Source organism: Esox lucius, chromosome 19 (assembly GCF_011004845.1).
Source record: "Esox lucius isolate fEsoLuc1 chromosome 19, fEsoLuc1.pri, whole genome shotgun sequence".
NCBI classification, from domain to species: domain Eukaryota; kingdom Metazoa; phylum Chordata; class Actinopteri; order Esociformes; family Esocidae; genus Esox; species Esox lucius.
The window spans coordinates 4,723,816-4,750,089 of record NC_047587.1 but is presented as its reverse complement, the minus strand read 5'-3'; the positions used below and the strand labels follow the sequence as shown (position 1 = coordinate 4,750,089).

The 26,274-nt window shown below is 41.3% G+C and overlaps 1 protein-coding gene across 1 annotated transcript; it reads left to right on the top strand.

Annotated features, from left to right (window-relative positions):
* The first annotated feature begins 960 nt into the window (after positions 1-960).
* Positions 961-8,937, top strand: si:ch73-62b13.1 (uncharacterized protein LOC100002270 homolog). Its single transcript, XM_010883394.3, has 3 exons — positions 961-1,048; positions 3,908-4,082; positions 6,917-8,937. The coding sequence occupies exons 2-3, from the start codon at positions 3,941-3,943 to the stop codon at positions 8,059-8,061; spliced, it is 1,287 nt and encodes a 428-aa protein (XP_010881696.1). The 5' UTR covers positions 961-1,048; positions 3,908-3,940; the 3' UTR covers positions 8,062-8,937.
* The last annotated feature ends 17,337 nt before the right edge of the window (positions 8,938-26,274 follow it).

Below are 26,274 nucleotides of genomic sequence, written 5' to 3'. Positions count from 1 at the left end.
TGATCTGGATGGGCTGGGCATCCCTCCCGGCAACACTGATGAAAACAGACATAGATGTTCTGCACATTGCAGAAACAGAATTACAATACATATCCACATAAAGCAGATCAAAATGGATACACTGCATTGATATATGACATTAATAAAACATGATCTTTTTTTTTTAAGTTCCATTCCTGAGTTTTTTTTTGCCTGGCATAATTTCTTACATGAGCTATACTAGAGGTTGTGAATGGACTCATCGGGAGGAAAAAATTGACATTTTCTCACATATATAATGCTAACTTCATCACTATAAATAATAAAATAAACCCACAATCTAACCAAAACATTTTTTTTTATATAAAAAAAAGTTTATATATCGGCTCGTCCATCTGGCACTACTAAGAATCACCGGTGGGGCCGGTGTGATATATCCCCTGGGTGGGGCCGGTATGATATATCCCCTGGATGGGGCCGGTATGATATATCCCCTGGGTGGGGCCGGTATGATATATCCCCTGGATGGGGCCGGTATGATATATCCCCTGGGTGGGGCCGGTATGATATATCCCCTGGGTGGGGCCGGTGTGATATATCCCCTGGGTGGGGCCGGTATGATATATCCCCTGGGTGGGGCCTGGTGTGATCCCTGGCCGCACCCCTGGACAGGTGTATCTAATAAAGATACCTGTCACTGTACAGTATATACTGACTGTGGCTCATAAAGAGTATCAACAGCCAATCATGTTGTTCTTGTTGCATTACCTGTTTGCCCAAAAATCGTTGTACAGCTATTTTACTGTGTGTTGGATCAAAGCCTATTATAAGTCAATTTGCGTCAGCTACTGTGTGGGTTGATATGGGAGACTTATATTGCTTTGCCTACGCGCTTTTTGCCACTCACCCCATTTGCGCGTCTCCATCATGCGCGCTTGCTCACCGAGTATCAGTTCCCACTGTTCATCCAAGTCCTCTACTGGACACACCGTAAAGAATACGAGGATGCTCAAGAAGCTACTGTAAGGATACCATCAATGCATTTGACTTTACCGAGCTAAGAGTTTAGGTAAGATTAAAATATGCATTGTGTCCTAGCTGCTATTTTGTATTTGACCTGGCATTCGTATGTAGTCCACGGCATTTTTTTTTTTTTACTGAACAAGCCTAAGCTAATATTGTTATCTGATATCGTAACAGCCGGTGACGAATGACAACGACTTTGCTTTAACTCGTGCTTACCTGGTTTGAACCGATAACGGAACAGTGCACGGTAATACAGTTTAATGTTGGAGAATGTTGCCGCCGTGCCTCCAATAGTTCATATTATTGTAATTGTTATCGCTTTAATATCTAAAAATATCAAAACATTAAGAAAAACATTTTCACCTACCTTGGCAACTATATATTCCGAACGTTTTTTTAAACTCTGCGTATAGAGATACAGTGTTAAAAAATGTCAAATATTAATGGATAATCTATTGATCCATAGCCATGACCCCACTCTGAGTTAGTTCGGGTATGTAAAACATATTTCGCTCTCTGGGCTGCTGTTGTATTTGTGTGTTGATGCACTTGCATCATGTTGCATATTGCATCATGGATTTCTACCCAGTTTATTCAGAATACGTCAGTGCTTACAATGATTCTTACCTGTGCTGTAAGTTATAGCATGTACTAGATGTACCTTTCCACCTTTGAGTACCAGAGCACATTTCTCCTGACTGTCCAGCCCAGCGTCAGAAGCCGGGAGACATGTATGACTAGATTCATCTTCTCTAGTTCGTCGTTTGCCTCGGGTCGGTAGTGCTCCTCTACGTAAGAGGGCTCTCAGCCCCTCTGCCTGTTGCTGAGGTTTGCTCTGCTCTTAAGTTCTGAATCGTACATGGCCTGATTCCCTGTGTTAATGGGAGAGAAAGGTTGTTTGTTGTGTGCTTTGATAGGAATACACGTGAAACTGTGGAATATGTATTACTTTGAATTTGCGACGGAGTGTTTTTTTATATCAAGCCTGCTAAAATACTGAACGGCTGAAAAGATAAAAAGCACTCAGTATTTAAAAGCACACACTATTTTCTATGGGCATTATGAAATGACATATGACCGTTTTTCCAATCACTGTTTTGTATATCTATAAGTCAAGCACTCGAATATTTTAAGATGATTGTAAATAGCAGCAAAATTGCACAGTTTATGCGCGTTTTTACACTACACTCATTTAGATGGAGACCTGGTAACAGTTTTGCGTCGATAGATTTTGCGTCGACACTTTTTCATAGTGTAAATACAATTTGAATTTAAAAAAGATATACCCTTATCTGACACCACATTAATGTAACTTGGAATCATATACTTTGTTTTCTCCCATGTGCAGACACTCGTGACACTTCTGACCAAGAAAACAATTTACACTAAACAACACAAAGAATTGGAAATATCGGTTCCCCTCTCTGGTGCCCTCCCTCTCGCTACGCGCGTACGTCCTTCTCCATCCACTTCTCCCTCTTCCTCCACCTGTCACTCTTTCTCCACCTCTCCCTCTTTGTCCTCCTTGCACTCTTCCACCTCGTGGCCCTCGGCGAGTGCAGCACCCGTTCAGCACCCATTTGCCACCACACCACTTTTGTAAGTAGTCTGACAGAATATCCAGATAGTTATGTATGCAGCTGGGGTCATTTCCATATGACTGACGTCGGTAGAAACAAGAACAATAATTAAACTAGTTTGCTGATGACATAAAACTAAACACAGCAACTTTTTTATGCCTCTTTTTATGATGAGATTGAACCAGCAATCATTCAACGGTAATGTGAAAAGTAAGGCCATATTATGCAGCTCTGGGTTCTAAAGGGTTAAATTACGTTTATTTCTGCTTGTACTTCGCTTACAGCACACATAACGGTCATTTTGTCAGTGTATTTTTCACTCTCAAATATTAATAATGATCAAATGTTAGAATTGACTACTATGTGAAAACAAAGAGCCACCCTCCTAGAGTATTATACTACAAAAGAAAATCCAATGCACGTTAATGGCGAGTGAATAATGCTACTACGGTTTCCTTCTTTTTGTCTCTCTCTTGCAAGCAAATGTCTGGGTCTGTACGCCCCTACCACTGACATTCACGCACACCTGTGTGTTTTGTGGTATATCATTGCTTGGGTATAGGAGGGCACGTTTGCTTGTGAGAGAAGGACATAGTCATTATTTGACTTTTTAATTATTTTGTATACTGTATTTCTGTCTTACAAATCTTAGTTTTACTTCGCTACAATTCAAGTAATCAATTTAGTTTTTTTTGTTTATTGGTCTTGTGTTGTTTACTATGAATATTTGATCTCTGCCTATATTTGATTAATGGAATCCCAGCAGCATATCTTTGCACTGTGTGATATGTTCCTGGGTACATTTACCTTCCACTACAACATAAACATCAATGAAAATGTGCCATTAATGGGATGGTGAGGAGGGGTGCGTAAACAGACAGCAGAGAGTTTAGAAGTAGATGGAAACAGCTGTTAGGTATCGGTGTATATGATACATACTGTTAAAATAGTCCTGTTGAGTTACATTCTGATACGCTTAAACTGTATAATTAACCAGGTGGTTCCAAATAGTAAATGCTGAGTTGCTGATGGCTGTGGTATATAAGACTAAACCAAGGGAATGACATCACACTTTTTACATCTCATAAGAGAAATAAGGCATCTAAGTGCTTATGGTAGATTGGCAACATACAACACCCCCAGTGCCTTGATGCTTGAATACCGCATGTAACATCCTCACCCATGTACTAAGAATAAGCTGCTCTGGTCACAATGTCTTCAGAAAGATTAAAGTGAACATCTAAAACCCTCCTCTGCCCTGCTCATGTTCTGACTGACGAGTGGAGTGTGTGACCTCTTTGTGTTTCTCCTGGTGTCTGCAGCGTGAAAGATGTAGGGAGGGAGGAGGGGGCAGTATGGAGTGCTCCTGGAAGACAGTGCTGCTGCTGGTGTGCGCCTCTCTTGGGATCCAGTACACAGCCATTCGCACCCTGAGGGACTCCCTCTCTGGGCCCTGCCACAGTGGCGTCTACCAGTGCCAGAGCCGACCGCCCAAAGGTAGGATAAAGCTCAAGAATGTAGCCTCTAATGCACAACAACAACATGGTTGTACTCTGCATGGCTTAGTGAGCACACATTCCACTGTATCGGTTTCATCTTTGTCTATTAAGGAGCCTACCGTTGCTGGAACCCAAAGCTCAAAGGTATTATGCAGATAAAACGCTGTATATTTGTTGGTCTATTTGCTGTATCAAACCGTGAATATGCTTTGATACAGCACTCTGCCTAAACAGCCAGCCCTTTCAGCAAATGACCTTTGGTGGCTTATCCTGCTCGTAGAGGATGTGAATGAGTGTCTTCTGGACAACTGTCAAGTCAGCAGTCTTCTTCATGATTGTGGTTGTGTGTACTGAAGGCTCATGGAGTTAATTTGCTGATTAGAGCTCTTCTCAGGTCGAACATTTTTTATCGTAATTTTTTTATTCGAATACTTTCAGATACAGGATTTTTGATTTCCATGAGCTGTAAGCCATAGTCATCAAGATTGAAACAAAAAAGGCTTGAAATGTAATGAATATAGAATATATGAAGGTGTTACTTTTTTATTTGAATTATGGGAAAAAATGAACTTTTCCACTATATTATACTTTTTTGAGATGTACCTGTATGTCTACCACTACCAGAGCAGGCAGCCCAAAGTTATAGGCATAAGGAACCTTAATATGGAACAAGCACAAAGTGGCTGGACTGTACTTATTCTATTTTGTATAGTTTATGTAGAATAAATTTCAGTGGGGGGTCTTGACATCCACAACCACATATTCAATGCAGAGTGTGATGTTCTGTTAGACCTGTGAATAGGCATAGACTGTCACACTGTTCTACAGAGACAATGTCAATTTCAAATGTTTTCTTGAAGTAGCCCTGATCTTACCATAAAGATCTGGCATTTACAAAATTACACTGATTGGTCATATATTGACTGGGACCAAGCGATTGAAAATGTTGACTTTGCAAGGTCACGCCCCTCATCCAATTAAACTTAAAGTCATATAATTTGGTACAAAGGCACACCCATAAGATACACATATTTCTTTATATTTGACATTTACCCTGAGCAATGAACTATCTTGTATATGCTTACTGGATTGCTCAACAAAGTAGTTTAGTTACAATATGCTGTCATAACATTAAAATGATATTGATATATAAAGTGATATTGCCTAATTAACACTTCATGTTTGCTGTCCATGTCCAAAGTCCTCCTGGTTGTGTTGCAGATCAAGACGATACCTGACGATTTCAACTGCCACTGTGCTGACACCTCCCCCCTCCCCTGTGTTGTCCCTGTCCTTGTCCATCTGGTCATGCTTCCGACCTGGACAAAATTTAAATAGACTCTGGACTCAGCCCACATGCATTTATCACTTATTACAATTTGTACTCTTAATATGTTCACCCGGCACAGCCAGAAGAGGACTGGTCACCCCTCTGAGCCTGGGTCCTCTCTAGGTTTCTTCCTAAATGTTGTCCTTCTTAGGGAGTTTTTCCTAGCCACTGAAATTCAACACTACTGTTGTTTGCTCCTTGGGGTTTAAGGCCAGTGGGTTTTGTAAAAGCACTTTGTGACAACTGCTGATGTAAAAAGGGCTTTATAAATACATTTGATTGATTGATTGATTAAAGGAGTCGAATTGGATTTGACCTAAACTAAATAATATTTTGTTAATTCAGTAGTTTTCACATTGAGCAAGTATTGTCTACAAAATCCTACATTCTGAGGAGTATTGCAGTTGTAGCAACAGGGTTTATTAAATTCAAATATGAAATAAAGCAAAAACTAGCAAACAGTTCAGCAAGCTAGTTAATGCTAAACACAGTTCAGGTGCCAAACGTATGGCTCAGACACCACTGGCATCATTTTGACTGAATGTATTATGTTGTTTGATTTGGCCCTGATTGGCCTAGGTGAGCAATGCATCATACATGTAGGATGGCATGTTTACTCTTGCTTTGTTTTATAATTGAACAATAACAGATAACAAAACATCTTAATTGAGCATATACATTTAGAGTTCACAAGTTTGATCCTGTCAACGTTTTCCCCCACATGAAAGCATTATGGGACATTCATGTGGGAGTAATGTTTCTTTGCATGGGGGCATATTACATAGTCACCCTCCACAGAAATGAGAAGCATAGGGATAGAACAAATGCCAGGCTAATCCTTCACCAAGGGAATTCCCTGTTTCTACATAGCGAGATGTAATATCTGTGATTCATTTTGATTAATTTGACAATTATACTCCAATTTATCTGCTTTAATCAGCTTTCATTGCATGGCTCTATGAGCATTTTGTCAAGTGACGTCCCCTTTGCAATCAACTGCTCATCAGATGTAAATACACATGTTAGAAATCCACTCTATATTTAGAGAGGAGCCAGTTCACCAGTCCCTAGGTAAACACAGTCAGAAAAACATCTTACTCATGCATGTTTACCTTCTGAATAATTTAAGCAAATTGGCTCGAGTCTCTTCATTTGGATTCTTTTTTATGATGAAACCCAATTCTGTTTTACTATCATAAGCTTCTTTCAATCCATTTGCCAAGAGTTCATAGGGTTGTTTGCAGAACATCTTTGCTTGTAAGTGTTCCTATTAACAAGTCAACCAATTTATATTAAAAGTTGTATTCATAACACAGTCGGATAAAGACACATGATTAAAGTTGTGCTTTGAAGACAAGACCCGTAATATCTTACACAGATGTTTTAGTACTTATTAAATTATATCATTATTAGATGCATGCTTGGACTAGTGCTTGAAAAACAGAGTGAAATTCAGCTGGTGTATTACAAGCTACTGATCCCTCCTGCTCGTCTCTTTCTAGACTCCCGCTGGAGAACTCTTTGTGACGACAACACGCTGCCCATGGAAACCTCGGCCTCGGCCTCCCGGCGCCATATCCTTGTGTTTGCCACTACACGCAGCGGCTCTTCCTTCACTGGACAGGTCTTCAACCAGCACCCGGGTATCTTCTATGTGTTCGAGCCCCTTTACCATGTCCAGCAGGCCTTCACCAACTCCACCAGCAGGCTGCGTAGGGTCCTGGACCGACGGGCCCTGCTGGGGGCCTACCGGGACCTCCTCCTCAACCTCTACACATGCGACGTACGATTCCTGGAGAACTACATCCGCCCGGAGCCACAGGAACATGTCACCGGGTCCTTCTTCCGCCGGAGCTCCAGCCGTGCCCTCTGCTCCCCGCCTGTCTGCCCCGAGGGAGGGGACGGGGCCTCGGCGTCCGCGGCTCCGCCTGATGAGACCTGGTGCCCCAAGAAGTGCGGGGCGCTGAACCTCACGCTGGCTTCCATGGCATGTCTTTCCCGTGGTCACGTGGCAATCAAGACCGTGCGCGTCCCAGTGGTGGGGGACCTGCGTACCCTGACCGAGGACCCCCGGCTGGACCTCAGGATTGTCCACCTAGTGCGTGACCCCAGAGCCATCCTGGCCTCACGCATGGCGGCCTTTTCGGAGCAGTTCCGCGCCTGGAAGATCTGGAACGCTACCGCGAGGCAGCCGCGCTACGTAGACCTGTCGCAGATCACCAGCACCTGCAGGGACATGGCTCAGTCCGCAGAGATCGGTCTGCAGAATCCGGCATGGCTGAGGGGACGCTACCTACTGGTGCGCTACGAGGACCTGGCCCTCAATCCGGAGGAGAAAGCGCGGGAGATTTACAGATTTGTGGGACTGCAGATGGACAAGAATGTCCACTCATGGATTGCACAGAATACTAAAAGCCGTGAGCCTTCTACCTCTGAGTGGAACTACAAGTACTCCACCACCAGAGATTCCAAAGCCACAACGGAGAGCTGGAGACTAAGACTCAGTTATGATATAGTGAGGACCTTGCAGACTCTGTGCAATGATACCCTCTCTCTGCTGGGGTACAAGGTGGTCCATTCAGTGGCTGATCTGAGAAACATGTCCAAAAGTTTGGTGGAGGCTAGGGCTTTTCAGACTGTCCTATAACCGTGATCCATGCGAGTGGTTGGATGTAATACTATTGGAGCTCCATTGTTTAATTGATATGTGGTCTGTATCTTCACTGGAACCCACTGGTTGAGATTATCCAGACAGTGTAATTCTGATGTTTTTAATTGGACTTTTGACCAAAGAAAATCAGCTATTGTGCATTTAATTGAGTATGAGTATAACTCCCTGTGTAAATGCAGTCAACCAGATGATACAAAGCCCACCACTAAAAAGGTTTTATGCCTATTTACAGAGCATTGCCATTATCTGTCCATAACTTCGCCTATAGAGGAGAATATCAGGCTTTTGATTGGTCTTAGATAAAGCTGCTTAAAGCCAGACTCAGTAATATCATTACCTTTTCGATTTCTATCTCTCAATTTACCAATATAATCCTGAATACTGATTGGTGGTACAGGAGACTGTATCCCACAGGTATGACATTACAGCACATTATGCTCTAATTGCTTTTATTAATGGTTTTTAATCGCAATAAGGCATCTCTGTGATTTGTGATATATTGCCGATATACCATGGCTAAGCACTCTGTCCAGGCACTTTGTAAGGTGTTGTGACTCAGAACAGAGATTATGGTATACTGGCCATATACCACACCCCCTTGTGCCTTGCTAACTTCTATAACTCAAATACTGAAATATTCAGCGCTTCTGACTTTATATTGCTGGGAATACAGGAGCTACTTTCACTTTTTACCCTTTCACAATTTACTTTTTTCAGGTTATTTCTAGGCTAAAGATCATAGGATTAGAACACCAATGTCAAATCTCGCTCACTCTCTGAGTAATTTTTTATGAAAACATAACATTATGACCACCTGCCTAATATTTGTAAGTCCCCCTTTTGCCGCCAAAATAGCCCTGACCCATCGAGACATGGATTCCACTAGACCTCTGAGCTGTGGTATTTCGCACCAAGACGTTAGCAGCAGATCCTTTAAGTCCTGTAAGTTGCGAGATGGGGCCTCCATGGATCAGACCAGTTTGTCCAGCATATCACAGATGCTTGATTGGATTGAGATCTGGGGGATTTGGAGGCCAAGTCAACACCTTGAACTCATTGTTGTGTTCCTCAAACCGTTCCTGAACCATTTTTGCTTTGTGGCAGGGCGCATTATCCTGCTGGAAGAGGCAGATGCCATCAGGGAATACCGTTGCCATGAAAGGGTGCACATGGTCGGCAACGATGCTTAGGTAGGTGGTACGTGTCAAAGTAACATCCACATGAATGACAGGACCCAGGGTTTCTCAGCAGAACAAAGCCCAAAGCATCACACTGCCTCCGCCAGCTTGCCTCCTTCCCATAGTGCATGCCGGTGCTGTGAGTTCTCCTGGTAAGCGACGCACACACATGCCATCCACGTGATGTAAAAGGAAACGGGATTCCTCAGACCAGGCCACCGTCTCCCATTGCTCTGTGGTCCAGTTCTGATGCTCATGTTCCCATTGTAGGCACTTTCGGCAGTGGACAAGTGTCAACATGGGCACCCTGACTGCTCTGCGGCTACGCAGCCCCATCTGCAACAAACTGTGATGTACAGTGTGTTCTGACACCTTTCTATCAGTACCAGCATTAACTTTTTCAGCAATTTGAGCTACAGTAGCTCGTCTGTTGGATTGGACCACACAGGCCAGCCACACAGGCATCAATGAGCCTTGGACGCCCATGACCCTGTTGCTGGTTCACCGCTTTTCCTTCCTTGGACCACTTTTGCTAAGTACTGACCACTGCAGACCGGGAACACCCCACAAGGGCTGCAGTTTTGGAGATGCTCTGACCCAGTTGTCTAGCCATCACAATTTGGCCGTTGTCAAAGTCGCTCAGAACTTTGAAGCTGCCCCATTTTGTCAGTGACATCATTAGATTTAGAAAGCTAGCTCGCTAGGGAGAGATGTGGTTCACAGGTAACATCACTGTGTATGTCTGACGCAAACAGTCTGTTGTTTTGTTTTGTCGTCCTTTCATAACAAAATAATTAACAGACTAACATACAGTAGCTGATTTACAACGGACATTTAATGAGTCTGGCTTTGTAGGTTGTTGTGGGCTTATCGATTCAAAGATCCTGCCTCTGTTCTTCTTTTGCCTGACAAAGCAACTTTGAACATGCTCAGAATACTGCCTAGAAACAGCTTAAATTGTTACATGAAGATCAGAGCCTGTAGCCTACTTTGTATTGCAACCCCAATTCAAAAATGGGAACCCAACTCAGACTGAGGCCTTTGTGGTTGGTGCTCTGTATATACTGTACTCTACTAAGTGTTAGTATTGGTTATTTAAAGAGGTGTTAGTGCTTTGTCTTAAGTTTGTAACTGTAAAAGGTAAATCAGGTTTGTCAGAGAATCACGATGATCTGTTTATATATTTGATATTTTGTAAATAAATTAATTGAACTTAAGCTAATGGTGTTGACGTTGGTCAAGAAGTAGTCTTTCTAACTGACAATGGAAAACCACAGACCAAAAAGTACATTGTGGTGAGAAGTATTTCATTATTTTGAATAATTCTGGACCCATCTTAAAATGGGTTGAGTGCATATGATCCTGTGAACACAGCCAATACATTGCTGGACTGACTTTGGGACTGTGAATGTCCTTGGGTGGCCAAGGCCAACGCCTGGACTTTAATCCCAATCTGACAAAGCTATTGTTAATGCTCAGATTCCACACTATGTAGGGTTAGGAGTAATGGGAGAAAGTGCCTAAATGCAGGTGTGCAAAGTGGTTCTGCAAACAATGATCCAATTTGTTCTTATAACATACTCTCAATGCAACCCACAGGTAGCAGGGAAGGCCGCTGTGTGTCCAACGCTAGTCTTCCATTTGGTAATTGGCCTCGGCGTTCAAACAGTTAGAGGGGAACATGCCATCTTCAAACAGCCCATTCATTTAACTTCAGAGACACTACTCTCCTCCTTAAGTTGACGTCTGCTAGTTGTTTTTGAAGGAAACTCATTCCTCTAATAATTGTAGCTAGTGCTATTGATTGCTTGTGATTTGCTACCCTTTCAAGTGAACACATCGCAAAGTTCCCTTTTGAAGACAGATTCCTAACTCCCTCCGGCGCTGTAAATGTCAATAATATGCTAATCATAGCAAAATGGATGAAATGTGTGTTCTTTGACTAGTGTGTCTCCTGCCCTTTTCAGATATATTATTGCTTAAAGGGTTAAATAGGCCCTGTCATAATGGACCATCAGCACGACCCCATAGCTGTTCCATAGCTGCTGACTCCAGGGATACATGCCATGTGAATCTATCTAGAGAAGAAACTGAATAGAAACAGGATTTAGGATGCGTGGAGAGAAAGAGAGGCGCCGTCTTTCTTTGAATTTGATCTGCAAGCCTCCACAAACTGGCCATAAAAAAGGGTTTATGACACCCTTAGAAGTGTTTCACTGGCTTTTCGTTCCTACTCTGACACACAAAGCTGTGAGTGGTCTGACTCAGCCCTTCAGCTAATCACCCATCTCTTCTGCCTTTTCTTAATCCCACGGACAAATTTGGACTGATATCGATGCTGGCTGCAATCATCAGACACAGTGCTGACACTGTAATGTGTGAGTACAATGTATGTCTGTCTGCACTGTATGTATGCACTGTATGTATGCACTGTGTGTATGCACTGTGTGTATCACTGGACTGAAACCCCTGGCAAATGGGGAGGTGGGCTTGATGGAGATTTAGAAGTGAGGACCTCTTGAGGAAGTGATGACCTTTTGGCCAGTTCTCATTTACTAAATATGTATTTGTGTTTTTTAGGGTTTTAGGGTTTGAGTTATTGTCAGGACTATTGTTAGTTTTAGGTTTAGGAGTTGGGGGAATTGTTTACTAATGGTTCAACATTTTGACATATGTTCAGTCTTTGACAGGCATTTTGGATTCTGTGAGTGAGCCAGGCGTCAGTGAGATAGGCCACTGTAAAGAATATTGTTAAGAGAACCATCTCTGGTCCAGAAAAAGGTCACACTGGTGAAAGAAGAAACATTACTGACTTTCCAGTTACAATGGAAGAAGAAACCAGTGTTGAATGCTACCTAGAAATTAGAATGACAAGCCTACACTCATTAGTCCAATGCAAAAAATAATTAATCAAAATGTCTTTTAAAATTTCTGGCAGTAGCCCAGGTCTTGACTCTCCACAGTCAGACAAATAAATCCTCCTTGAGATTATAGTTTTCAAATGATTTTTCTAGACTGTATCAAGGTCCAAATGGTGGCTGAGTGGATAAACTGTTAGCATTTTTCATCCACCAAGCGTGTCATTTGCTGAAGGATTAAGAATATCTTAAGAGACCACTCTCAGACAGAATGAAGCCTCTCTATGGCTGTGTTTCTTTATTACAGGAGCCTCACATCCCCTGAGCAGGCACCTGACACTGTCATTTCCATCACTCTCCCCAGATCAGAGACGCAGCCACCATCCTCAGGCCAGCCCAGCCTCTTAGCCTCTCCTCAGCCCAGCGAACTAACACTCCTCCACTCCTCTACTCCTCTACTCCATCCCCGCCAATGGCACTGACAATGAAATCCTAATGACGGATTAAATGAGAAGTTAATGGGAACATTTTGACGAGACACACACAGACACACAGAGAAAGCATGTTTAACATGGAACAAGAGTATGGGGGAATATCCACAATGGACAATAAATAACATTACCGTCAGATGATGGTTTGCAAAACACTATCTTGTGTTGTTATGACTCTGTTATCTTGAACGCTGACCTTCCGCCCCTAACCGTCATAATATTAATACTGACTCTCACGTGTTAGGCTTTTCATGGTAAACAGTCCAGTCAGCAGAGCAGTATTGTGCAACACCCCGAGCTAAATGTGGGACAGCAACACCAAATGTAGCCCTGTCAGCCGTACGTAACGCTGCACAAAAGGCAGCTCTAAGTCCTGTCGTCAAACCCTCGCAACCGTCCGTCCCACAGCATGCACTAAAAGCTTCCTGAATACTGTAAATACAACTGGAGCTGAATCGTTGGTCCAATCCAAGACAACGCAATTATTTAAGACCTCTGGACTCAGAGTAAACGATCCAATCCCGTAGTCACCCACTGAGTGGAACGCTTGCTGCACAATAATGACATGTGGCAATTGCTAAAATTGCTGTGATAAAGCTACGGGTAATTAAACATATTAGTCAATTACAAATTGGGCTAATAGGCATAACGACATTTTAAACAGTATTTCTATTTTAACAGGGCAGATATGTTGAGGCTTTAGAGTAATACATTACAATGCAAACGGAAATTGGAAAGGAACTGATGAAACCAAGGTAAATACACTGTCTTAATACTGTCTAGTTAATTTTTACTGACCCTTCAGTTCTCGCTTCAAATGATGCTGTGCTTAAAAATGCCTCATAATGCCTACATAAATGTGATTCGAAACCCAACTTTAGTCGTTGAGTGCAGAGAACTGAAAGAAATTCACAGATTCCTATAAGGTGAAGATATTGAGAAGTGAGCTGAGGTGAAGAGATTTGCCTGGGAGTGACTTGAAAACATGCTGGGACCAATGCGTTTGTCTGGCTTATTGTAAGCATACCAAGTTCATCATTCAAATACAATCGGTGCTGAGGTATATAATACAAAGTTTGTACCAGTTTATCAGATTTATCAAGTTTTTCACCCCCCAAAAAGGGTTTTATTTTCAGAAATATGTTTATTACAAAAGACTTTTAAAAGATTTAAAAACATACACAAACATCTATAGTGTACTGATAAATGAACTTTGACTCCAAGTGAATTACTCTAAATATATGCCTTCTATTATTTACCATACAAAACAAATTGTTACTGTTTGACAGAAAGGAATCTCCCGCCATAATTAAAAAATAGTTTAACCGTTATACAAATTTTGATACTGCAATATGCAGTTGTGTTCAAAACTTTGCATACCCTTGGAGATTTGGTAACATATGTACCATTTGCAAAGAAAACACGAGTGAGCAAGCAAAACACATGTCTTTTATTTCTTATGGGATTCACATTCAACTGTAGGTAATAACAGAATAGCACAATCAAACAAACAAAACATGGCAACAAAGAAAAAAATTAACTGACCCCTGTTCAAAAGTCTGCATACCCTTAGTTCTTAATACAGTAAACCCCCAGCAATCTGTGGTTCCACATTCGCGAACTCAAGTATCCGCAGACATTTTTCAAAAAATCTGAAATTCTAAAAACGCACTAATTTCATCCATTCAAGCGTCGATCCGGTTAATTGCATGTGCAAATATAAAGAAAATATAAAGTAAACTGTCCATTACACAACGATTATGCAAATAAACGGTCACGCGCACGATATCTTGTTTTCCTAGATGCGATTGTATTGAATTAATACTTATACTTAATAAAATACGATTTGTGTCACTTATCCACGATTTTCCACATCCGCGGGGCTTCGCAGAACCGATCCCTCTCTGATATGGGGGGTGTCCTGTACTGTGTATTGCCCCCTTTAACATCAATGACAGCGTGCAGTCTTTTGTAATAGTTGCCTATGAGGCCCCGAATTCTTGCAGGTGGTATAGCTGCTCATTTGTCTTGGCAAAATGCCTCCAGGTCATGCAAAGTCTTTGGTCGTCTTGCATGAACCGCACATTTGAGATCTCTCCATAGTGGCTCGATGATATTAAGGTCAGGAGACTGATGTCCACTCCAGAACCTTCACCGTTTTCTGCTGTAACCATTGGATGGTCAACTTGGCCTTGTGCTTAGGGTCATTGTTGTGCTGGAAAGTCCAAGAGCGTCCCATGCGCAGCTTTCGTGCAGAAGAATGCAAATTGTCTGCCAGTATTTTCTTACATGCTGCATTCATCTTGCCATAAAATGTTACAAGATTCCCTCTGCCTTTAGTGCTCACACACCCCCAAAACATCAGTGAGCCACCACCATGCTCCACAGAGGGGATGGTATTCTGTTCACTATAGGTTTTGTTGACCCCTCTCCAAACATAGCGCATATGGTTGTGACTCCAAATTGGAGTGCCAGCCTGTATTTCTCCTGAGGTTACCTGTGGGTTCTTTGTATCCCAAACAATTCAGGCAGTTTTGACTGAAATCTTTATTGCTCTACCTGACCTTGGCTTGGTATGAAGAGATTCCTCTTCTTAATAAGTAATTGAACAGTACAGACTGGCATTTGCAAGGCTTTGGATATCTTTTTGTATCCTTTTCCATATTTATAAAATTCCATTACCTTAATACGCAGGTCTTTTGACAGTTCTTTTCTGCTCCCCATGGCTCAGTATCTAGCCTGCTCAGTGCATCTACATGAGAGTTAACAAACCCATTGACTATTAATACACAGACACTAATTTAAAAAGCCACAGGTATGGAAAAATCCACCTTTAATTGCCATTTTCCCGTGTGTGTGTGTCTGTAACAAGGCCAAACATTCAAGAGTATGTAAACTTTTAATCAGGCCCTTTTGGGTAATCTCTGTTATCATTATGATTTAGAAAGGAGCCAAACAACTATGTGATAATAAATGGCTTCATATGATCACTATCCTTAAAAGAAAAGTTTGATATTTTCAAAATCAATGCCAAAATGTCACGTCTGCCTGGCTATGCAAACTTATGAGCACAACTGTAGATGCAATTCTGTAGCTCTTAAAATGAATAAATGTACAATCTCAATGTTTCACACATTGCATGCATATCATTCCTAACTGGGAGCAGGTTTTCTGAAAATTGCTTCGTGCCAGTGAATCTTCTGTAAAGGTCTTCAGTCTCAGTGGTGTACTTAAATCTATTATCAGGCAGATTTCACAGAGAGCTACTACACAATGCTTTCCACTTGACAATAGCTCTCTACTGGCTCGCATTTCATGTCAATCGACATCTCCAGGTAGAAGTTGTTTTGGTTTTCCTAGTCCTCAGCCCCAAGTGTGTCTAAGCGGATCTAACCTAGCCATTTAACCCATAAATAAGATCAGCACTTTAGAGATGGATCCTGACCATAAGAAAATCCAAGGATGCAACTTATGTATGGCAGCTGAGTGTCTAGAGAATTTGAGATCAACTGTATCTGTGAAACAGTCAGACCAGCAGGAGATGAGAGACAGTCAGACCAGCTGTATTTGTGAGAGAATCAGACCAGCAGGAGATGAGAGACAGTCAGACCAGCTGTATATGTAAGACAGTCAGACCAGCAGGAGATGAGAGACAGTCAGACCAGCTGTATATGTGAGACAGTCAGACGAGCAGGAGATGAGAGACAGTCAGACCAGCTGTATATGTGAGACAGTCAGACCAGCAGGAGATGAGAGACAGTCAGACCAGCTGTATATGTAAGATAGTCAGACCAGCAGGAGATGAGAGACAGTCAGACCAGCTGTATATATGTGAGACAGTCAGACCAGCAGGAGATGAGAGACAGTCAGACCAGCTGTATATGTGAGACAGTCAGACCAGCAGGAGATGAGAGACAGTCAGACCAGCTGTATATGTGAGACAGTCAGACCAGCAGGAGATGAGAGACAGTCAGACCAGCTGTATATATGTGAGACAGTCAGACCAGCAGGAGATGAGAGACAGTCAGTCCAGCTGTATCTGTGAGACAGTCAGACCAGCAGGAGATGAAAGACAGTCAACAGCAACACCTAATATAAATGAAGGGGACCAGCTTACTTTACATTGGACTCCCTCTAGTTTTTTTTGTGCCTCTCCCTGCCTCTGGATAAAGGTGCACCAGAACTGTCAGCAGTACCTCAAAGAATTCCACACTACTCTCATCTTCACAGGGAAACTCATAAATAATTCACAGACGAAGGGAGCGGAACGGAACTGAACCTAACTGGGTAAAAATGCTTTTTCAACTAGCTTCACCTCCCGGTTTTATTTCAATAAGATGCGCTAACATTAGAGAGGTATAGCTCATTTCTATACGTGAAAGGGATCGAAACAGTCAGACAAAACCAACCATAACACAGTGGAAAAACACGAAGCAATCTTTTGCTGTTGACATGATTTTTTTTTATGATGGATACCCGGTCTTGTGTAAACAGTAAGATTACAGTAACAATGGACTTTTGGGAGTAGGTGCCATTCAGAAACCACTGGAAGTCCTAAACCTTAAAGACCAAAACTTTTTCCATGCAGAACCCCCCCCCCCCCCTCCGGTTTCCAGTCAAACAGTTCGGGTCCCACCGGCACCTCCGGCTGACATGTCAGGCTGATGCTAACAAATGACGGGCCTCCCCCCTGACAGCGGCTCCATCTGTCTGTGTCAGAGTAATTGAATTTCATAAATATAATCAGAGGGTCTGTTATGACGCGGCCCTGTACTCTGCTGCTCTGCTCTCTCCTGCACGGCCTGGTTTTTAAAGGACATGCCAGAGATGCGGAAAGCAGATTAGTGGAATAGGGAAGCGGACGCTATTGGTGTTCATCCATCAGACCCAGCGTTGTTCTGAGTCTCCTTCTAATAGCGTCAGGATGGAATGAGTGTCAACGCCCCGATCAGATTGATTGGCTAATGCAAGTGTCCTTTATATCACCTCTGAGAGCAGGAAGATTTGTGTTTTTGTATGGGGCTGGGAATTGTTGTGTTGCTTCAAACTCAACCAGACAAATTGAGATTGATGAAGTGAATGAATATATTGTACTACAGAGAATGTTACTGCATTAGCATTAAAAACTTAAGCATTGCTAACATCCATCATATCTCCCTCAACAGACTGGTTATAAACCTGATATACGTTTGGTGAATGGCTATCCCTGAAACAACGTTGGTCAAAATAATTACTTTCTTACACAATAGTTGATCTCTGTCATTAGAACCTGCAGATTCTATCAAAGTGAATTTTCACAGGGTTCAGGATTAAACTGAGCATGTGCATGGTGAATCACTTGATTGTACCTGGCTCCTGAATGGAGGAACTACCAGTGTTACAATCATCCCTGTTCTCCCCTACTGAAGTTTTGTTTAGCAAAAGGTAATTGAATAGGCTACAGTCTCAAACAGTGTGATCTGCTGAATCAGCTCATCCATTCTCAATAATACTGTGGCAAATTAGCTGTGAACAAGTCCTAGCTGAACTGGCCTGAAACGCACCCTGAGAATGGTAATCTTATTTGATGCTTCTTGAGGATCATCATCGATTCAGAGGCCAAGCTTTTGGTTCATGAGAATGCTAGCTATATTGATTAGGCTTCCAGAGTTTTCGTCTGTAGATTTAAAACCCATCGGGTGCAAATGATCCAAACAAAGATACAATTGATGGATTCTAACAGGTTCTCAAAGACGGAGGGTCTAATTAGCACTGATAAAGGCAACCAAAAGTCCTTTGAGACCATCAGTATCCTGACAAGAGATAATCTTCTTTTCTCCTCATGTTGCCCTCAGAAGCAGACAAAGATCTGTAAACAGAGCAAACTTTACTGTTTCTTGCAGTTTCATTAGATGCCAACACCAACAAAGCACATCACATCCTTTCTCATAGAAAATCAAAGGACGAATTCTGAAATACCAGATTTCGGTATTCTTCACGAAGAGGTAGGTAATTAAGCCTTTCCTCGACAGTAGATAATGGGTATATGGGCAGTGATGGTGGGCACCTGTCCATTAATTCCAAACAAGAAAAGAAATGCATACATACACACACTTCACATACATACACACACACAGACATACATACACTCATTGTATATACATACACACACAGACATACATACACTCACTGTATATACATACACTCACAGACATACATACACTCACTGTACATACATACACAATTCAGTTTGACTAAGCCAGTCAAGAACCTTCCAGTTTTTGGTCCTGAAAAACACATTTTTAGTTATAGCAGTGTCTGGGGGCATTGTTCTGCTGTATGATGAAGTGCCATCCAACAGGTTCAGGGGAATATGTTTGTATTGGAGCAGACCAGATGTTTCTGTACAAGACATCCAGCAGTCACATCATCAATGAAGACAATTCTACAGGCATCCATACATGCCCAGGTTATAACACCAGGTGAGGTGGCGGTAGGTTCTCCAACTTCCTCTTTCCAATTGGCTCCAGAACTAAACTGTGTCCTGGCCTTTCTGCACATTAACCCCATTTGACTTTCTTAAATTTTAAATCCAAAGTGTTTGAATATGGGGGTGGGGGGAGCATATGTAACTGCACTAAATATGGCACAACAGAGACATTACCAAGAACTGAACGTCCCTCCAAAATGTATGAAAAGACGTGAAGAAAACTGGTCAGGGAGGCTTCCAAGAGGCCTACAGCAACATTAAAGGAACTGCAGAAATGTCTGGCAAGTACTGGCTGTGTGCTACATGTGACAACAATCTTCCATATGAATGGGCTATGGGGTAGGGTGGCAAGACGGAAGCCTTTTCTTACAAAGAAAAACATCCAAGCCTGGCTGAAGTTTAGAAAAACAAACATCAAGTCCCCCAGAAGCATGTGGGAAAATGTGTTATGGTCTGATGAAACCAAGGTTGAACTTTTTGGCCATAATTCCAAAAGGTATGTTTGGCGCAAAAACAACACTGCACATCACCCAAAGAACACCATACCCACAGTGAAGCATAGTGGTGGCAGCATCATGCTTTGGGGCTGTTTTTCTTCAGCTGTAACCAGTGTCTTAGTTAGGCTGGGAATTATGAACAGTTCCAAATACCAGGCAATTTTGGCACAAAACCTTCAGGCTTCCGTTAGAAAGATGAAGATGAAGTTCACCTTTCAGCACGACAACAACCCAAAGCACACATCCAAATCCACAAAAGCATGGCTTCACCAGAAGGAGATTAACGTTTTGGAATGGCCAAGCCAGAGCCCAGACCTGAATCCAATTGAACATCTGTGGGGTGATCTGAAGAGGGCTGTGCACAGGCGATGTCCTCGCAATCTGACAGATTTGGAGCGCTTTTGCAAAGAAGAGTGTGCAAATATTGCCACGTCAAGATGTGCCATGCTAATAGACTCCTACCCAAAAAGACTGAGGGCTGTAATAACATCAAAAGGTGCTTCAACAAAGTATTAGTTTAAGGGTGTGCACACTTTTGCAACCAGGTTATTGTGAGTTTTTATTTTATTTTATTTTTTCTCAGAAATTTCAGTTTGTTTTTCAATTGAATTGTTCATGTTACAGGTCACATTAAAGGTGGAAAAAGTTCTGACATGATTTATCTTTGTCTCATTCTTTTACATCACAACCTGACATTTTAACAGGGGTGTGTAGACTTCTTATATTCACTGTACATACATAAAATACACACAAACATAAAAAGCAAACATAAATATAGTCATTACACAGCCAAAAAAGAAAGTGTTAGTCTCTGCTATCTGTGTCCTGATAGGTTGCATTTCCAAAACAATTGATGGTTTGTCAAAGCATCTGTTGAGCTGGGGGAGAGTGGCAGCATATGGCATGTTTAATTAGTGTAAAGCATCTGCCTCCTATATATGATGTATTAAACCTGGTAGATTCCATTCCTACCCGAACGGCACATAGGTGTGGGATTCACAGGCAATTCCAACCCAATTCACATTGTTAGGTTCACCTTGCTGAATTCATTAGCGTGCTTCCTGGCCAGCTGAGCCTTGGTATCTAACATTCAAGTACATAGACACAGATACATACACACACACAAAACAAACACAACATTTTGAGTTACTGATTTCTCTGAAAGCGATATCAGTGAAACAAAATGTCTTACCCATGGCTATTGTGTCTCATGTGTCTTAAGTATCTCAGGAAGTATACTTTAAGTAGTGATAAGCAATTCTGGGAATTCTACTAAAAAAAGTTGGACTTAATGGACCTGGACATTAAACTGATCAAATATAATGTGTTGGCTTATCGGGGACACAAAACAGGTTCTTAAGCAAGCTTTCAGAATCAGAGTTCTTGTCAGTAATAGAATAAACAAAATGATCTTGTCTCAAACCTCCATCCTTGCCAAGAGACAAATACATTAAAGAAGATATGAAGAAACATTGGCTCATGCACATGCTCTTTTTAAAATCTGATTACAGATACTGCGCCTTATGTCTGCTGGCAAGTCAAGCCTCTTGCTCTATTTTATTGCCAGTTGCAACTAGACTTGAATGCTGAAATTAAATGTAATTTAATTTCTGTTTCATTATCTTTACAGCAGTTATACCATATCAAAGCAGGACAAAACATACTGTGATTTTAGAATAAAAAATGACGTTTGCTTCACCTAGACCTTATGACTGCAATGTTAAATCTTCAGATGCTGAAAAGCAAACATTGTGTCATATTCACCCCCCTGCTCTGTAATTTGAGGGTTATTTAGATCTCAGTTAAAAGTGCATTCATACTGAAATATAGTACCGGTCAATGGGTAAGTGTGTTCAAATGTTTAAATGTACTGTACATAAACAGAAATATTTAAATAGTCATAATAATATTTAAATAAAGTGTTTTAGCATACGGTAGGGCCTATAGTATCCAGCATTTTTGAGAGCAATGGCAAGTGCTAGGCTATCTCACAACATTATAAAGGAATTAGCTAAATACTTACACAGTCCTCATTTCCATGAACAACAGTGGAAAGGATTTTGTGGGAGAATCATAATCTGAACCATTGTATTTTGTTGACATATTATGCTAATGGCATATTATGCTAATGACATATTATGATATTTGGATAATTTGATGTGTCAGTTCTTTTATTGTTCTTCCTAAAAGCTATTATTGTACCTTATTGTAAAAAAAAAATGTCTTCAGCTGTTTTAAAATATAAAGATGAAGCTCTTTGATGAGTTTTTATTTAATATATGCATGTGTTTTTTTTTTTCCTATTAACAGTTGTTGATCTCAGAACATAGCACACATCCTGTAGGGGTGAACTGGAGACATTAAAGGGTAACTCAGGTATCTCATGGATGGTCATGGAATAATAAATGTTTCTGATTATGAATTGGTCTCTTCCTTGAAATTTGTCAGTTTATAAGGGTGAAACATGAACGGCCAAACCAACTGTCACCATTTTAAATATAACCTTAATAAAGAATACGGCCATACTCTGTAAATTAAGAATGTGTCCTGTTATAATTTCAGTGCCAATAGCTATAATGTAGATATATAAACTATTGAAAGCAAATAATCAAAACACAGAAGAAACCGCTTTGGGTGAGAAACCCATGTTCAACAGCACTGTAAGCAATTCCATGCCACACAAGTTAATCAAAATCCATTCACTTGAATGGGAGCAGTGTTTAAATGATTTACAGTGAGAGACAAACAGCCCATAATTACTGACTGACCTCACTGTTAAGAAGCAGCTCATTTAAAAGGGTTACACAGAAAAGGAAATAAAATAAACTAACATTTGGATTGTTCTTGAATGATGGTGGCATGCAGGCTTGGTATTTTGGAGAAAAATAAGAATAACAAAGAAAAAAGTATAATGAATACAGTGTTTCCCTCTTACTGTAATCAAAGCGGCGTACCTCAACAATATTCTGCCTTTAAAACAAAAGTCTGTGGTGAAACATTATATACATTCGGTAGAAACATTAATACTTCAGATTTCCATGTTTTGCCTTAAAAATAAATGTCTGCACATTTAAAATAAATGTCTACACACATAGATTTTCAAAGGAAAATCTATGTGTGTAAAAATATATACGAAAGAAAAATATTATAAGGTGGAGCACATTTAGAAAGGGTTAGAGTGTAAGTTAATTTAGATAACATATCTAATATAAAATATCTTATTTTGATGGCATAGCATAGCATAGCATCATCTTCCGCTTATCCGGGGCCGGGTCGCGGGGGCAGCAGTCTAAGCAGGGATGCCCAGACTTCCCTCTCCCCAGACACTTCCTCCAGCTCTTCCGGGGGGACACCGAGGCGTTCCCAGGCCAGCCGGGAGACATAGTCCCTCCAGCGTGTCCTAGGTCTGAGGTATTTTGATGGTATTATTGTTATTCATTTTCTTGTACTCATTAGCTTTGTAGAGGGCTTGCATTATAATTCCATCCACACTATCCCCCCAATGTACTGTACAAGGGATACATTTTGTGTAATAACTATTCAGTGCCGCAGTGAATGTTTTGTACGAAATAATCTGGATTATTTGTAAAGTTACAAATACAATGTTCAACCATGTGCTACATCCAGCAAAACTATATTTTCTAACCCCATTAACCCTGAATGCAAAACACTTTAATATACTGGTACATGGAATTCATACAGCCTAATTAGTATCTAGTTGATTCTAGTTGGAGTCTAGGAAGCGATTCATGAATAGTTTTAGAGAATGGTTAACTAAGGGGGAGACCTTAGATTATTATTTGGGAATGATGTTAAGAAAGTATTGTCAAATAATGTTAATAAAATTAAGTGGACAAGCAAAAGGGACTGGTGTACGTTTTTGCAATACATTAAAAACACATTTGTAGCATCTCAGGCATCGAGCCTTTTGTGTCGTTGGGAAATTAAGTAGGGGAAACACTGATAAATATCCTGTTTTGAAACATGTAAGCATTAACTCAGGACAGACTGTGAGTTGCCAGGGAATTAGCACACAACTCAGTGTGTGAACACATTAGGCCAAAGGACGAGTGGCTTCAACCCTGAGGTGCGCTGTTATTCCCTGGGAACACACAGTCTGGAGTGTTTTAATGTCCTTAAAATGAAAACAAAAAATATATTCATATTGTAGGGGTATAAAGGACGTCGTTTTATTATTGATTAACAGTTAAATGTATGGAAAACCTAGAATGAGGTTCTATTTGACATTAAAAGTATTTTCCACAGTTCCTCTCAAGGCAGTCCAAAGTAACTTGCGTCACTGGCTTAAGTGCCTGCAAAGGCATATTTTAAACGTTTCAAGTTAAAGTGGCTGCCTTTATCGACCAATAAGAAAACCTTTTCGACAAAAATAAAACATAGTCTCATGTACCATGTTCAGTACTTGTTCATCTCCTTAGTAATGTGACCACAGATTCATCACCTTAGTAGTTAATTTCCTAATTAGTGTGACAACTGGTTGATTTCCTTGGTAGTGTGACTACTGGTTGATTTCCTTAGTTGTGCGATTATTGGTTGATTTCCTCAGTGGTGTGACTAGTGGTTGAGTGCCTCAGTAGTGTGACTAGTGGTTGATTTCATTAGTTGTGCGATTATTGGTTGATTTCCTCAGTGGTGTGACTAGTGGTTGATTTCCTCAGTGGTGTGACTAGTGGTTGATTTCCTCAGTGGTGTGACTAGTGGTTGATTTCCTCAGTGGTGTGACTAGTGGTTGATTGCCTCAGTGGTGTGACTATTAGTTGATTGCCTCAGTGGTGTGACTAGTAGTTGATTGCCTCAGTAGTGTGACTAGTGGTTGATTTCCTCAGTGGTTTGACTAGTGGTTGATTGCCTCAGTGGTGTGACTAGTAGTTGATTGCCTCAGTGGTGTGACTAGTAGTTGATTGCCTCAGTAGTGTGACTAGTGGTTGATTGCCTCAGTAGTGTGGCTACGGATTGATTACCCTACTTTCAGAAAAGACAAGTAACTATTGCAGACAAAAAGTTTTATATTGATGAATATGCTGTAGGCATATAAAGGCTCTCGTTCTACAGTTCCCAAAGACGAATACAGACTCTGTCAACCAGGGAGAACATGAAAGCCTCCTTTATTTCCTGAAAAACACAGGAAACTGATGGCTCTGAAAGCCACACTCACTATATTGAAAGGCCTGCAGGTTGTATGATGTTAAGTGTGAAATCTCAAACATAATTGTCATTCTTTCTGAGAAATTAAGGGGAAATTAAATGAATGAAATGAAAGAATACCCATACATTCGGACACCTGATGATAATAGTTTAATAGAATGGAACGGACACTGGAAACTGCACAGCACTCTCCAATGTCGCTTCAATGTTACTGATTGGACATCAAGCAAGGGCATCTTCATAACCATTTCAAACTATATGAGCCTATTTGAAATCTGACTGCTGAATTCCAAAAGGGCACCAGGCTTAATCAATTCCTCAGGGAAGCAATGTAAACTGTGTTGTCTTTTTATCGATGGGATCTATGCGTTGCTCCGTGCCCTTGGGGTATAAACACATCGATGGTACCTGGCCATCTCCTCCAGAAAGTGAATCTGTGGTTCATTGCGATAGTTGAATTAGCATATATTACACAACCAGTCAAAAGTTTAGAACACCACATTTTTCCAGTTGTGGAACAGACTGTGTTATTACAACCTCGTAAGCATTATTAGGACAGTATTGTACTGCAGAAAGTAGTATATTGCTATAATAATGGCGGGAAAAAGGCAATTAACAAAGGAAGACGGACCATTTTAACCCTTAAAACTTTAGAGAAATTGTAAAGAAAGCCAGTGTGTCAGTGAGTACAGCATCCTACACCTTTAAAAGGCACTTGGGAACTGTTGGGAACTCTGATAGGAAGAGGCCTGGCAGGCCCAAAGCCATAACAGAATCAGAAGACGAGTTTCTGAGAGTCAACAGCTTGCATGATTGGCGGCTCACAGGACAACAGTTTCAAGCACAGCCTTAACACTAGTCAAAGTAAGCAAGTCTCAGTTTCAACTTGGAAGGGAAGACTGAGTGGCAGCAAGACAGACATTGGTAAGAGGGCAAAATAAGAAAGAGGCTGTGAAGCACTGCCAGTTGACTATGGAAGAATGGAAGAAGGTCTTATAGATTGATAAATAATTTTCGGATCATCTCGTAGAGTTTTTATAGTAGGCAAAAGGATGGTTCCTCAGCGTGTGACAGTAACTTTCAAACATGGATGAGGAAGCAGGATGGTCTGGGGCTCTTTTGCACCGGTAGCATATATTCAGGAAAGACCAGCTACTGCCCACCCACAAATTGTCTACACTCCATACAGAGGGGCGCCGTATCTTGCTATATCCAAACGACACCACTACCACAGCTTAGCTGAAAGGACATGCTGCACTGTTTACACACACACAAACACACACACACACACACACACACACACACACACAGCCCCTAGGCTCTCCATGTGAACTGTGGTGAGCAGAGGATAAGATGGTTATTCCATCCTGCTCAGGGCTTATTCAGCATAATGACCGTGCTGCTGGAGCCAAGAGGGCCACCATGACTTTGCTGGAGGAGAACCCTGCTGCTCTTCCCCAATTAGCCCATCGAGCCATCCCAGACACCCACTGCTCTGAAGAGAAAGGGAATTTACAGCGTGTTTGCTGG